This window comes from Hypanus sabinus, chromosome 8 (genome assembly GCF_030144855.1).
Source record: "Hypanus sabinus isolate sHypSab1 chromosome 8, sHypSab1.hap1, whole genome shotgun sequence".
Classification (NCBI taxonomy): Eukaryota; Metazoa; Chordata; class Chondrichthyes; order Myliobatiformes; family Dasyatidae; genus Hypanus; species Hypanus sabinus.
The window spans coordinates 144,387,366-144,402,896 of record NC_082713.1 but is presented as its reverse complement, the minus strand read 5'-3'; the positions used below and the strand labels follow the sequence as shown (position 1 = coordinate 144,402,896).

General features: G+C 40.2%; 1 protein-coding gene across 1 annotated transcript in view; it reads left to right on the top strand.

The window, feature by feature from the left end:
• The first annotated feature begins 957 nt into the window (after positions 1-957).
• The window catches only part of slc23a4 (solute carrier family 23 member 4), a 104,398-nt gene continuing 89,824 nt past the window's right edge, over positions 958-15,531 (top strand). The window contains exons 1-3 of the mRNA XM_059976449.1: positions 958-1,186; positions 3,064-3,160; positions 3,539-3,680. Of these exons, the coding sequence (XP_059832432.1) occupies positions 958-1,186; positions 3,064-3,160; positions 3,539-3,680 (468 nt within the window). The remainder of the gene's footprint in view (positions 1,187-3,063; positions 3,161-3,538; positions 3,681-15,531) is intronic.

Below are 15,531 nucleotides of genomic sequence, written 5' to 3'. Positions count from 1 at the left end.
AAGCATACAGTATGTTTAGAAATTAACTGTTTCAACCTAATCAGCCAAAATGAACTTTGCTGATATTGTGAAAGTAATGCAAGAACATTTAGAACTGAAACCATTGTTGATTGCAGAACGTGTTAGGTTTCATAAATAGAATCAAAGGGAAGGGGAGCCAATTTCAGCTTATGTGGCTGAATTGAAGAGATTATCTGAGCATTGTCAGTTTAGTGTTGGGCTTAATGATGCACTGAGAGATTGTTTAGTTTGTGGAATCCTACAAGAAATCATTGTGCTACCTGAAGAGCAGTTGAGATGGCAACAGCAGACAGAGGCACAATGGAGTTGCAGTCAGGAATGAAAATGAGTGTGTGTACAAATTCGTAGCATCTAGAAGGGGGCTTGCCTGTCCGAACAAATTGTGTTCCCATTGTGGTAGGGGCTCACATACACTAGAGCAATGCAGGTTTAAAGCTGAAACTTGCAGAAAATACAACAAGGTATAACGCATACAAAGAGCATGTTGGACAGCCAAAAATAAATGGACTATACAGGGAAGAGAAAATGTCAAGTTGCAGTTTCACAAAGAGCATAATCTGCATACTGTTGATGAAAAATGAAAATGATGAGGGTGACACAGGAGACTAACAAGAGGCAAGCAACACAGATTACACCAGACATGAATGGCAAATTGATTAAATTGAATTGGGCACTGACTTGGCTGTTTCAGTTTTTCCACAAAATGAGTGTGGATGGCTTTTCAAAGATACGGAACTGAAGCCTGCCGATATTGAAGAATTTATACTGGAGAAAAGATAACTCCTGTGGAAATGATATTTGTAATAGGGAAATACAACAATCAACAAGACATATTTGGTAAAAACAGGAGGGCAGTCGGTGTAGGGATATGAGTAGCCGAGACATCTACTACTTGGTTGAAAATCCATCCACCATTTGCATGCCACATCCCCTGTAATGAGTCAAATGAAAGTATTGGATGGTGCTACAACTGTTTCCCTGCTGTACACCCTGAACTATTGCCCAACAGAGGGCAAGCAGGTGTTGATGCCAACTTCCATGCTTCTGATCAGAAAACATATTGGACCAAGGACGGACCACGCTGCTCAGAGGAATTGTACAAGTGATGGAAACAGTGGTCCGACTACAAACATTTTAGTAGGCAACTTGTCTGAGAAAGCTTCTTGTATGTTAATCAGGCAGCTACTTGTGAAGTGTGGCTTGGTTTTGAGCTGGAAGAGAGTTCAAGTAGCTTCAGGAAAGTTGCAAGCATTCAGCTTTCGTAAATATAAAGAACGAGAATCTACTCTGCATGCATTGAGGCTATTGTGTGAACTTAAAGTGGGAAACAAAAAGTTGCTCGTAAAAGTAGATGCAAAGACCAATGCCCAGCTGGATGAGTGGTAGACCAAAAAGAAAGCTGTCAAGAAAATAGATAATGTTGTGGAGGATGAAACCAAGAGGAGAGATCAGATCATAAAGGAAGCAATAGAAGGATTAATGAGAGAATATTCCAGTGAAATAAATGCACTCTCCCAAGATCAAGATGCACATTCTAGAAGGAAGAGAAGGATAATATAAGTGCTGTGGAAATGGAAGAGGATAAACAAGATCTAATTCCTTGAGAAATTAGCAAATTTAGAGATACTCACAAGAAACTAGAAGAAAGAAAGAAGAAGACGAGAAGGAAAAAGGCATGAAAGAGAGAAGGAATGTGAGAAAGAAAAAGAGCAGGGTAAAGAGGGAGAAAAGAGCCTGGACCAGGAGAGAAGCAAAGATCAAAGTAGATCCAAAGAGAAAAGTCAATAAAAGATGAAGAAATGTGTCCAGAGCTGTCAGAACCACTTCCTGCAGTCTCAGAGTCAAAATGTGTGTATGTATATAATCTGAGATCCATTCTATATTGAGTTGGAGTTTATAGCTAAGCAGGGAGGAGTGTTGTGTTGTTAATATTTCAGTAATATTGTGAATATATTGTTTAAGTAAGCATTCATTGTTATTTACATAATGCACTTCTGGATTATCTATAAAGATGTGTGCCTTGCTTAAAGTAAAAATGAAGTTAGACTTGCATTCTTGGCCTCCTTATTTTTCTTTATGTTTGGGAGTTTTAAAAAAAGTGTACCAGCATCTAACAGTACTTTATGAGGACTCCCTTTCTCAGAACTTGCAAGTTTAGGAAAGACGTTCATTCACTGCCTGCTTCGAGCACTGGGCACAGAAGTTACTGTTCAGCAAAATAGATACTGGCGATTGATGTATGTCACTGTAGGTAAGGCAGGGTAAATCACATATTGGAAAGTAACTGATCTCAGCTTTATTCGTGTACTTTCAGTGTTGAAGAGGCTGTTGGCGCAGCTATTATTGAAGGTTGAGAGAAGTGAGATGAACTAATCAGGTACAGAATCAGAATGAGGTTTAATATCACTGGCATGTGTCATGAAATTTGTTATGTGGCAGCAGTACATTACAATACATTATAATAAAACTGTGAATTACAGTAAGAAGTGTTGTGAGGTAGTGCTCATGGGTTTAATGTACATTCAGAAATCTGATGGCAGAGGGGAAGAAGCTGTTCCTGAATTATTGAATGTGTGCCTTCAGGCTCCAGTACATCCTCCCTGATGGTAGCAATGAGAAGAGGGCATGTCCAGGGTGATGGGGGGTCCTTAATGATGGATGCCACCTTTTTGAGGCACTGCTCCTTGAAGGTGTCCTGGGGAAGCCAGTGCCCATGATGGAGCTGACTGAGTTTACAATTTTCTGCAGCTTATGTCGATTCTGTGCAGTGGCCCCCCCCCCTGCCCCCCCCACCCAAAACCAGACGGCGATGCAGCCAGTTAGAAGGCTCTCCATGATACGTTTGTAGAAAGTTGAAATAGTTTACGGATTGATGAAATCTAAATGGCTGAACATAAAGTTGAATATTCTGGTTGGAATCGTACCAGGCATAGAGAAGATGTAATGAATGAATGTTATTGTAGCCTCACTCATTATTACAGTCAATTGTTAAGGCAGAGTTTTATCCATTTTATAATAAATTCTTAAATGTTCTTCCTTCAGTTATAAAGCCTATAGTAAGGCTGTTCATGATTGTTCATGATCAATTTTCAGTGTATGCAGTTCATGATTTAGGTAATGGTGTGGTGAATTCCCTGAGGTATGTTGACTGGTAATATTCTATTAATTGAGTAAATGCACAAATGTGAGAATAATAAATAGGATCTTGTAAAATGGAACAAGTAAATGGAGCATTTTAATATGCTTTCAGTAAAGAGCTAGGTTTACACGAATGAATCTGCAGATGCAGGAAATAAATAAAAAGCACAAAATGCTGGCAGAACTCAGCAGGCCATACAGCATCTATGGGAGGAGGTAGTGACGACGTTTCAGGCCAAAACCCTTCATCAGGAGTAATTCCCTTTATCAGGAGATAGGTTTATTCAGGTTATTATGAGAGTCAAGATACGTAATATTGGCCACATGGATGTTGCTATGTTGATTCCTACCTTTATTTCCTCTTTGTTTGGATTAAAAGCTCTATCTTCACTCATGTCTCCTCGGAAAACCTAGAAGAGGCCCGCATGCTCTACAAGGAGATAATCAACTTTGTAATGGCTAAATCTGGAACAGAGACACTCCATTCACAGGAGGTACGTGTACGTGTACGTGCGCTTCAGGTACGTGTACAGAAGCAGACTCAGGTCTATTATCTCTGTCTTTTATGATGTGAAATGTGTTTGTTTTGCAGTAGCAGTGCAAAGACATAAAACAATTACAAATTACAAACAAAAAAGGAGTAATTCAAACAGTGATGGTAGAGGGATGGAAGCAGTTTGTGAGTCATTGAGTGTGGGTCTTGAGGCTGCTGTACCTCCACCATGATGGGAGTAACAAGAAGAGAGCACGTCTGGGGTGATGAAGGCCCTTAGTGATAGATTCCGCCTGCTTGAGGCACTGTCTCTTAAAGATGTTTTTGCTGGCAGGGAGAGTTGTGCCCATCATGGAGCTGGCTGACTCTACAACCCTCTCCAGCCTCTTGTAGCCCAGTGCATCAGAGCAGGCTGTGTTGCAAGCAGACAGAATCTCTCCACCATACATCTATAGAGTTTGCAAAAGTCTTTGGTGATATACCAAATCTCTTTAAAATTCTTATGAAGTGAAGCTGCTGGTGTGCCTTCTTCACGACTGCATCAATCTGTTGTCCCAAGATGGATCTTCCAAGATTCACCCAGGAACTTGAGGTTGTTCCTTTCCACAAAAGACTTCTCAATGAGGACTGATGTGTGTCCTCCTGACTCCCCTTCCTGAAGTCCACAAACAATTTCTTGGTCTAGCTGACGCTGAGTGACCTCACTCAACCAGCTGATCTATCTCACTCCTGTAGGCCTCCTTGTTGCCATCTAAGATTAAATAAAGGATGTCACCTTAGTGTTGAGTTTCAAATCTGATGAAAATGGGACAACTTTAAAGATCCAAGTATTCTAAACAGGTAGCCATATGAAAACAAGTTTTCGTAACAAAATCAGAATAACAATGTTCTCTTTAATTTTCATTTTTCTGATTTCTCTTGCTGTTGGGCAAAAGCAGTGAATCATACTGAGGGCCTGTGGATGTTAATGAGTATGTTTTTTAGCTAATTAGGAAGGTCTGGTGGCGCAGTGACATCAGCGCTGGACTCCGGAGCAAAGGTTCCTGAGTTCGAATCCAGTCAGGCCGCTCCCGGACATGCTTTCCATCCGTGCCGGGTTGAGGGTTGAGCTCGCAGCTCGGCCTCATAACAAAGAGCACTGCGCTGTGAGAAGGACGTGGGAGACCGCTCACAGAATCTCTCCTCCAAGACAAGAGGTTGCTGAGGCTCTGGCAGAGTATGGCACACAAAAAAAAGGGAGAAAGGGAGATCTAGCACATCACCCACCAATGACAAACTGCTGCAGATGTACTGTTGGAAGTTTCCTGGCTGGTTGCTTTGTGATCCTGTACAGTACTTAGAATATAAGAAGCTGAGAAGAGTAGACTCAGCTCAATACATCCCTTTGCACCACCAAAAATACATGAGTTGTCATCTGGCATCTATCATCAAAAATCCCTGCCATACAGGCCATGCCTTCTTTTCACAGCCAGCATCAGCAGGAGGTACAGAAGCCTGAAGTTGCCCACCACTAGGGTCAAGAACAGCTACATCGCATCAGCCATTCAGATTTTGAGCCAACCCCCATAACCCTAATCACTACCTCAGTATAGAAACACTATGACCAGTTTGACCACTTCGCAGAGCAAGGAATTTCTTTTTTTTATTCTATCGTTTTCTTTCTTGTACAATTTATGTTTAACTAACGTTTTTTTGTCGTAAATGTTGTGTCTCTAATACTATGTGCCTATGATTCTACTTCACAAAAGATTTTCATTGCACCCATGCTTCTATGTACTTGTGAATAAACTAGAGCTGGGGTCAATCTGGTCATGAATAGGGGCCCGTCTAAATTCATTTTAGTTACTACTTAGGGAGTATCAGGAGGAGAGTGAGAAAAAAAAATAGAGTAGAAACACACTTCTGTAATTTCATGTACACCTGATTTAGTTTCCTACATAGTATAGGTCTCTGGATTGGGTATCACTTAGTCTTCCTGGTGGTGAGTTAGGCAGTTAATTGATTGGTATGCGAAAAATATCCGTCTCTTGCTCTGCCATAGGTTTGAGCAATAGAAATCTTAGTAACTGAGCAAGATAACAAGCATAATTCCTTAATACCTTTTAGTTCCAATTAATTTAGTTCATGGTAATGCTGATCAGTTTTGCTCTGTTATATCTTGGTTCAATTATAGGTACTCCTGTCTGATAGAGTAGCGTGTTGCAATATTGTATATAAAGCCTGTGACCTTGGGGATTATATATTATTCCATGACAGGGCCATGTGGGATTTTGAATGAACATTGATTAAGCAGGATGAAGGTCATTTGCAGGTGACATGTTTACTCCTTCCTTTAGTGCTAAATGACTCTCACCTCTCTACAGGAAAGTTCTCCAAACCTTGATGATGAAACAGTCCTCCTGAGATGCACAGAAACATTTGATGATGATCTTTAATTGATGGCACCTCTGCAAAAAATTCTGCTAAACGCAGGTGATTAGCTTGCAGTAATATCAGACAAGTATTTCCAAAATTTATTTGAATTTTTTTTGAATGAATTTGATCCAAATTTTATGAATTCACTAATATGGAAACAGTGGGTACAAAATAAATAATATTTAAAATGTGTCCAATTAATCTAAAAGAGTGAATTAAATAAATTATATTTTACCCTGTACTGGGGTGCATATTTTCACAAGGATTTTTCTGCCCAGTGACAGCAGCCTATTGATTGTATTGTGTGGTTATTGGCAGCATCTTTAGTTATCCCCGTGCTGCTGGCTACAATGCATTGTAAATATGTATGTGTTTAACTTAACAGGATTTGCAAATACAGTTTGTGCTTATGGTTATTCCACATTTTGGAAATATGAAAGGCTTAAATTAAACACAATTATAACTAATAATTGTTGTCTAGGTTAGACAGGGAAGCAGTCTGGTGGTAAAACAGATGCCAAGTTATCGGTAGCTGTTTGAGAGGAGAGGGAGGACCTCTGATTTGAAATTGATACATTTCTATGTATATGATACTGAAAATATCATTTCAGAATATTCCAGGTGTTAAAATACAGTTTTTCAGTCTTGAAAATGTGCATTTGAAATAAAGATTTTGTATAGTTCTCTGTATATGTTAATTAGAGCCTTAAATTTCTATTCATGTATAATTGTTTCATGTAAACAATTGCATTTTCTTATTCAGAGTTATTGCCCCTTTTTCATACTTCAGGAACTCGTGCTTTTCTCAAGAACATTTATTCCAGTGATCTAAGAATGTTATGGTATCTCAGTCTAAAGAATATTGTTTGTTTGTGCCAATTCAGAGATTATTAACAACTTATTCTTTAGCTGAGATTGATTCAATTTTATCTCAGTGTTTATGCACCTGTCACATTTTTCATAATTTTTACTGGATCAATCACCTCAATATAAATTAACCTGAAACATTCTACTGTTTTCTGAGTACTGTACTTCATATTGTCTTTAACCACTAGCAAATTACTGTACATCAAATATTTCCTCCAACATTTGCTTAATCGGTCTCAATTTTATTTAAAATCATCTTGATAGCAATTTGCATCTCTCACTCTCTCACTTTCTCTCACTCTCATTCTCTCACTCACTCTCTCTCACTCTCACTTTCTCACACACTCTCACTCTCTCTCACTCTCACTCCCTGAACTCTCACATCTCACATACACATTTCCATTGTTTTTATGAAATTAAGTGCAGTAAATGGTTGACAGAAGGTATGAAACTGAACTGAGGGCTTTAAAAGGAAGTATTTAGCTCTTGAAACGACAGGTGCTGCTAGTCTAATTTTATAGCGAGTTTACTCACTTCTTTTCCTTTCCAAACAAAAATAATACAAGTGTGATTCAGGCAGGGTAGTTTTCAAAAGAAGGAAGAGTTGTTCATCACTTTTAAGATGAACAAGTATTTTTCTTCCACTTGAAGGATTCTTGATCTGGAGGTCAAATAAGAAGTGAGGATATATACCCTACATGTAAAAAAAAATCTCAGAACTTTGATAATCTCATTAAGAAACAGAATGCAGAAGTAAGTTACCCCGTGCATTTGAGTAGAGTCCGATTCCCGTTCTGCTATCCAATGTTTATATTATTACTAGTACAGAGAAGTCCTTGATTGTCTACCCTTTGTCAGATTTTCTATTTATAAATAAATACATTTGAGTTCATATTAATAACATTTACCAGTTGTTTTAAAGGGAATCTGTTCTAAGAACATCGTTATTCCTGGAAATATATTTCTAACTTGAGTCAATCCTCTAGATTTGTGTTCTGTTGAAGGCAGGTTTAGTTTGCTGCCATTAAAGTGCCAGAATAACACTGGTCATTTTTTAAAATCCTTGGATGATGAAGCTCTGGGAAAACGAACTGACAATTTTCAATGTCACGGTTCCTTGGAGTGGATTTAACAAGATGAGTCATGCACAAATGTTTGAAACATAACTTGCACCGTTTGTTAATAGCTAAGAGGTATGCATGTAAATAGTCATAATTAATTAAGATCTTTTGAACAGCATACTCTTGTGATGAGAGCTGATTGGAATTCTTGTGACTACAAATGTTCTGGTGTTCACATTGTTTTAAAATAGTTTTTAATTAAACCATTGTCATCTTGGTTTCATTGGGACGGTTGTGGATTGTAATGTTGTTGGTATTGCAATTAAACGCCATTGGACTTCGTGTTTAAATCAGAAGCGTTCTGGTATGTGAGTTTTGTTTTCATTTAAGTAGCTTTTGTGTTTCTCAGACTCCTTTCTCTTGAACTGATCAAAATGCCTGCTAAATGTTACTGACTTCATTGACCTGTGATTGGAGGACAATTCCCAAGTTCCTCATAGTGAACAAAACCTTCATTAGGCAACTGCTGAGTTAAATAAAACCCTTTGTTGAAGCAACAATGCAAATGTTTCTTAACCAGCATAACGCTGCACTTGGGCATTGCCGGTGCAAATACTGGAACTTCCTACCCAACACCAGAAGACTGCAGTGGTGTGGTTCCAGCACTCAGGCAGCTTAGCGCCATCCAGGACAAAACAGTTCTGTCCCAGCCACTGCGCAAAATACTCATTCATTGCACCACCATTGAAAAAGATCACATTGTTAGGACACCCCAAGAGTACTTGGAACTTTTCAACCAGGAAGAATAAAGGCAACACCACTCCTCTAAAGTTTGCTAACCTTTCAACCTTAGAAATACTGTGGATTACTGGGTCTAAATCCAAGAACTCCCCATAAGGACTGTGGAAGTGCCTTCAACAGACCTTCTGGAACAGTTGAAGAAAGCCCCTCATTCCAACCCATCATCACTAAAGGCCTGGCTCGTGATCATCATGTCCAACGTGGTGTGGGTTAGCACAGCGCTGCTATAGCTCAGAGTTCACCCTTGGCATCCTCTGTAAGGAATCTTTGTACATCCTCTCTGTGGAAGGCATTTCTCTGGGTCCTCCGGTTTCTCCCACTGTCCAAAGACATACCAGGTAGGGTCATTGATCATTATAAACTGTCGCACGATTAAATTGGGGTTGTCAGGGGTTACAGGACAGTGTGACATGAAGGACCTATTCAATTCTGTATCTCCAAATAAATGTTAATTAAAATAAGATAAACATCCTTCTCAATGCTGATGTCCCCAAAGTACAAAAATCTGCCAACCTCTTATGTGAACTTACATGACAAATAAGCATTTGCAGCCTTCCTGAAAAGAAGCTTTTAAAATTGATTTTTTTAAAAAGTGCATCCTTTTCTCAGCCCTAAACATGTTTCTCTTTATCCTGAGACTCTCCAGCCAAAGGACATTGCCATCAGACATTTCCATTCCCTACTCTCTCAAATGTTAATGTTTCAGTGAGATAGCCTATCACTTTTCTAAACTCCAAGTAGTACAGGTCTATTCTATTTGCCCTTCTTAAAGGAAACGATCCTCATCCTAGGAGTCAGCCTATAAACATAAATGGCATTCCATCCAAGGTCAGTAGGTCCCTCCCATCTGCTCAGAGTACTTAAGTTCTGGCCTCAACAAATCCCTGCACAACTGCAACAAAATTTCCTCACATTTTATTTCAGTTCCCTTGAAGAAAAAGCCAAAATATCATTTGCTGCCTTGTTTTTTTTAAAGAGAAATGTTTGAGGAGATAGTGTTTTCCCTAAAGAGATTGACATTGATAATGTGCCGAGCCAGAAAAAGCTGACAACTGAGAGTGACACTGACGACTGTAGTAATTTTCCCTGCCTCTGGCATTTTCCAAATTAGTGCTAGAAACACAGCGAGTCTCCAAATTTCCAAAGCATTATAGTGGGTTGCAGAGATCCCTGCACAAGGAAAGTTATGTTCCCTTGTCAGTAGGTAGACTAAGGACAGGGAATCTCCAGACCAATGGGATTCTCGGCTGTGCGAGGGGTGATTGACATTTTCCATATTTCATTCTGTTTACCAATTAAAAAGGATATCACTCCAAAGTTTGTGAATGGAAAAGGCCAGAAAATAATCATAGTCAAAACCCAGAACCACTTGTGATGCTCGTACCTTCTGTTCTTTCTCTTTTATGGTTAACATGTCAGAATAAGTGATCAAATTCAAAGTAAATTTATTATCAGAGTACGTACCATCCTGTGCAAAAGTCTCAGGCTAACAAGATAGTTAGGGTGTCTTAAGACTTTTGTATGTGCATTGCACTGTACTGCTGCCACAAAAAAACAAATTTCCCGACATATGTGAGCGATGATAAACCTGGTTCTGATATGGGTCTCTGCTGTCGGCTGAGAGTGGGAAGGAGACAGGGTGAGAGGAATCATGGTTGGGGAAAGAGGAAGGGGGAGGGGCAGGAAGCACCGGAGAGACATTCTGTAATGGTCAATAAATGTTTGGAATCAAATGACCTTGCCTCATGTCTCAGAGCTGGATGCATTTGCACCCGCGCCATTCCCCGCCTCGGCATTCCTTCTCTGCCTCCTTCACCCCCCCGCAGCGCTCCACCCTCGCCATTCCCAACATCCTTTGCTCCCATCAGATGTACAGATTTGCTATCCTCTCCACATTGACAAATACCGTACTCTGCAAGAGTATCAGGCACCCTAACTATATATATGTACCTAAGACTTTTGTACAGTACTGTGTACATCATCATATACAACCTTGAGGTTCATTTTCTTGTGGGAATTCATAATAATCCAAGAGGTGCAGTAGGATCCGCACTCAACAGGATGGACAAATGACCTTTCATCCTTTCCCACAATTGACCAGAAACTTAACTGGAATGGTTGCGTTATAGTTGAGGTTGTAATGTGTAAGAGACAACAAATAGTGCAAGTACAAAAGAAAATAAATAAAATAAATAAATAAGCAATAAATATCGAGAACATGAGATGAAGAGTTCTTGAACATGAAATAAGTGGTGGCTACTTTAAAAAAGTTTAACTTCGCAACACCAAATTGCTTGCAGCCATTGGAGGGTGCCCCTTAAGAGGAGAAAGCAGATGTAACAGAGGTCATGGTACCACCAATAACAGAGAGCAAACAAATGCTATTCTTTTGCAATGCTTCTCGTGTGTGGTGTCACTCAGGTGGTGTCCTACAGAACAGTGAAGAGCACACATCTTTTATCATGGCTGTGTTTTCCACAAACGAGTATGTTGCGGATTTAGTCCTTTCCAGAAATTCAGGAATGGGGCTGAAGGAGGAGGAGGAGGACAGAGAACTGTGGGAGGTGGAAAAGGAATCAGCATTGAGTCCTTTCTCATTCGATGAATAATAGAACCAGCATCGAATCAGTGTGCTACACCGTTGAAATAGTTCTTGTCCACATGTATTGAGTTCCTGAATAATATTCATCAAGGGGCTAATGAGTTGCAAGTAATGTTCATCACAGACTATTAGGCAATACCCATCTCCATACCAAAAGAGTTAAATTATTTTCTTTTAACTTTCAATAGTGTTATCAACACTAAGGAGTCACAACTGAGCAGAAACTTAACTGGAATGGTTGCGTTATTGTGTTTGCAAAAATAGTTCAGAGGCAGGGTACTGTGATTCGTTTGATCTTGCTATAAGGCGGGACTAAATGAAGTCAGGCTGATCTAACAAGCATATTGGACACTCATGAGGATGGCTGTGGTATGAGTCACTTAATCGAAAGTTCAATCACATTTTTATCTCCTCAGAAAGAGAAGCAACCTTTATGTAAAACCAAAGCAACTGTCAGGCATGACCTGGGAAGCGGCAAGGACATTTTTCACTTCATGTGCACAGGACAATAGCAATCTCTGTTAATACAGGTCCTATCCATCTACCTATTGCATTGCCTTGACAAGCCCCCCCCCCCCACCATAAATGACTGGGTGGGCAATTAGTGTCCAGAAATTTTAGTGGGCATAGGACATGGAACCTAGAAAAGTACAATAAAGGATCAGGCCGTCTGGTCCATGACGTTACACTAAGCTAATTATACTTGTAACTAAATGTCTAACTAAGCTGATCCCTTGTGCCTACACAATGTCCATACCCTTCCATTCTCTGCCCAATCATGACTCTATCAAGGAGCCTCTTGAATGTCTCTATAATATTTGCTTCCTCCACATTCCAGGCCAACCATTCTGTGTTAAAAAACTTGTCCTGCACATCTGCTTTGAACTTTAAATGCATGACCTCTAGTATTAAACATTTTGACCCTGGGGGAAGAAAAGATAACAGCTGTCCACTTTATATCTTTGCCTTTTTAATCTTATAAACTGCTATTAGATCTCCCCTCAGCCTTCGCTCCTCTAGAGAAAACAAAGTTTGTCCAGCCTTTCTAACTAGAGGGTACATACCCTCTAACCTAGGCAGTATCCTGGTAAACCTCTCCTGCACCATCTCCAAAGCCTCCACATCCTTCCTATACTGGGACAGCCAGAATTGAATGCAATACTCACATTAATTGTGTGGCCACGTCAGTAGGTTGGCATCTGGATATCCTATGTCAAGTGAATCACCTCCTGATACCCCTCAGAGTATGATGGAGCTCTTTGTTTAGCTGAGTACAGCTGTCACAATGCACTAGAAGCTTGGCACCAACATCACCATGATCCTCTTGAGCAGACTCACAACTACTAAGCTCAATATTCTGTCCCTTCACCAGCTTTGCAACATGGACATTGTACAATATTCTGTCCCTTCACCAGCTATGCAACATGGACATTGTACAATATTCTGTCCCTTCACCAGCTTTGCAACATGGACGTTGTACAATATTCTGTCTCTTCACCAGCTATGCAACATGGACATCTCCAAAATATTAAAAGACCATAAAACATAGGAGTAGAATTAGGTCATTCCTTTGAGTCTGCTTCATCATTCAATTGTGGCTAATTAATTCTTCCCCTCTCCACCCTATTTTCATGCCTACTCCCCATCATCTTTGACACCCTTACTAATCAAGATCCTATCAACATCCACTTTAAACGTACCCAAAGACTTTGCCTCCACAACATTTATAGCAATGAATTCCAGAGATTTGCCATTGTTTGGCTGAAGAAATTCTACCTCATTTCTGTTATACAGTACAGGGATGTTCTTTTAGTCTCAGCTTGTGCACTCTAATGTTAGACTCTCCCACTACTGGAAACATAATCTCCAGGTCCACTCTATCTCTTTCAATATTTGGTATGTGAAATATTTTCAGCTGGTGAAACTCAACTGAGATCTTTGTTACCCACCAAGGTTTCCTGAAATTTGAACCAAACTAGCAACCTTGAGCACCTGAAAAAATAAAGGCAGTATTTGGAAAGGTAACAATACCATCTGGAAATTCCCTTCTGAGTCACAAGCCCTCTTGTCTTGGAATTATATCACCTTTCCCTCACCATTGTGGAGTCTAATTCCTGAAATCCAAATGCAACAACACTGTGGAAGTCCCTTCACCAGGAGCATTGCAGGGGTTCTGGAATATGGCTCACCGCTGCCTTCTCAAAGGCAAGAATGAAAGGGTAACTACGATGGCCTCTCATCCAGGATGATACATTACGTCTGACTGGTCTGCCTGATAACTTGATGTGTGAATTGTTTGCTGTGCAATTTTCAATCTTTTCACCAGTGCCATCCTCTACATTGCTGGTTCTTTCCTCTGGTGTTCTACGATTATTTCTATTTAATTTAACTAATATATGTATAGTAATTCTGTATTGCATTGTACTGCTGCTGCAAATACGACAAATTTCACAACACATGCCAGTGATAATAAATCTGATCTTGATTCGGATTCGGATTTTTCCTTTGTTACGAACGTGCCACAGCTCTGAGGGGCCGAAGGGTACGGGCGGGGTAGCCCCCTCCTTTTTGAGAATCGCAAGATCACTATTGAGTCAGTTCAGGAGACCCAGGAAATGAGAGAAAGAGATGCAGAATCCACAAAGAGTTGGAATGTGTCCTGGCCTCCGAAAGGTGGAGCCATTGATACCGGCTATTGTCTTTTGGAGACGGAATTGTGTATTGGATACTGTACGATGCATCGAAGCCCCCAGGCAATAAACCGAGGGGGAGGTTGGTGGAGGGATTGCATCATCCCAACCTGATTGACATATGAGACCCTGTAAGTCAGGATAAAAGAGGGTCTGTGGGAACAGCCCTCAGATGCACCAGAAGAAACGCTAGCGATCCCGTAATAGCGAAAGCCGGTGGGAAGGCCACGTGCGTCCGTTTCCATTTGTCCCAGAATCGGTGAGCCTTTACCACGGAAGAGCGATTTTTAGCTAACAACGGGGAAATCAACTCCCAACGACTCTCGAAGGATTGACATCGTAAAAGGAATGGGCAAGTTTTAACCCGTCTTCCTCTCCAACCAAAAAGCTGCAGCTTGAATGAACTAAAGTGACTTTTGTATTTCCATCGGACAATACATTATCCCCTAGACAACGACAGAGCTATTTCTTATTGATTATTATTATACCCACGCTTTTAGATTTAGTATTGACGACGTATATTATCTGTATGTTTGCATTGATATTATTTTTGTGTATTTTTATCAATAAATACTGTTAAAAATAGTAACATCAGACTTCAACGGACCTCTCTATCATTGCTGGTAAGTGACCCAGTTACGGGGTATGTAACACCTTCATAAAGACAAAATTGTTCAGAATAAACTGCGGCAATCTCCCAGGGAATGCTCCCATTCTGCCTCAGCGCCTGGATTCCTTCATAATTCATAACAACATAAAAGGAGGTCATTTAGCTTTCCAATTCTCTGCCAGCTCCCCAAACAATCTCATTCCCTCACTTAATTATTTCTAACATTTGTTAACTTCTTTCTCACACATACCCAGTCAAAGCTCCCTGTTTCTTCCACTAGCCACCTACACCAGTGGTCGTTTATGGTAACCGACTAATCCAACAACCAGAACGTATCCTGGGATCTAGGAAAAAATTGGATGATGAGGGGTACACACTGTCATGGGGGAATTTCCACACACAACTTGGAGCTGAAAGACGATGTCATTACCTGTCGCACCACCCTGTTATGCTTGGATTCTGAAAGAGAGTTTGTTAAAAACCCCGGTGTGCAACAAGGTTTTTCACATGCATTATATCTCAATGTATTGAGTAGAACATCCACCAGTTGCCAATACCACACTCCTCCGGTCTCTTTGAGACCAAGAAAATAACTTTGCAATAATTGTCTGGTAGCAGGCAGAGTGGTGGAAATTGAGATGAAAACCCTTTTGCAGCGGTTGTTGAATCACGTTCTTGGAGTGATAGTCCCTCCAATTCACATTTGGAGACCACAGCATATAGCCATGTAGATTTTAGCCAATTAATTATTTGTACACTTGGGGCTCTGAAAGCAAAGGATGTTGTTATTACTTTTTAGATTCTCAGGCTCAATGATATCTATAAAGCCAATA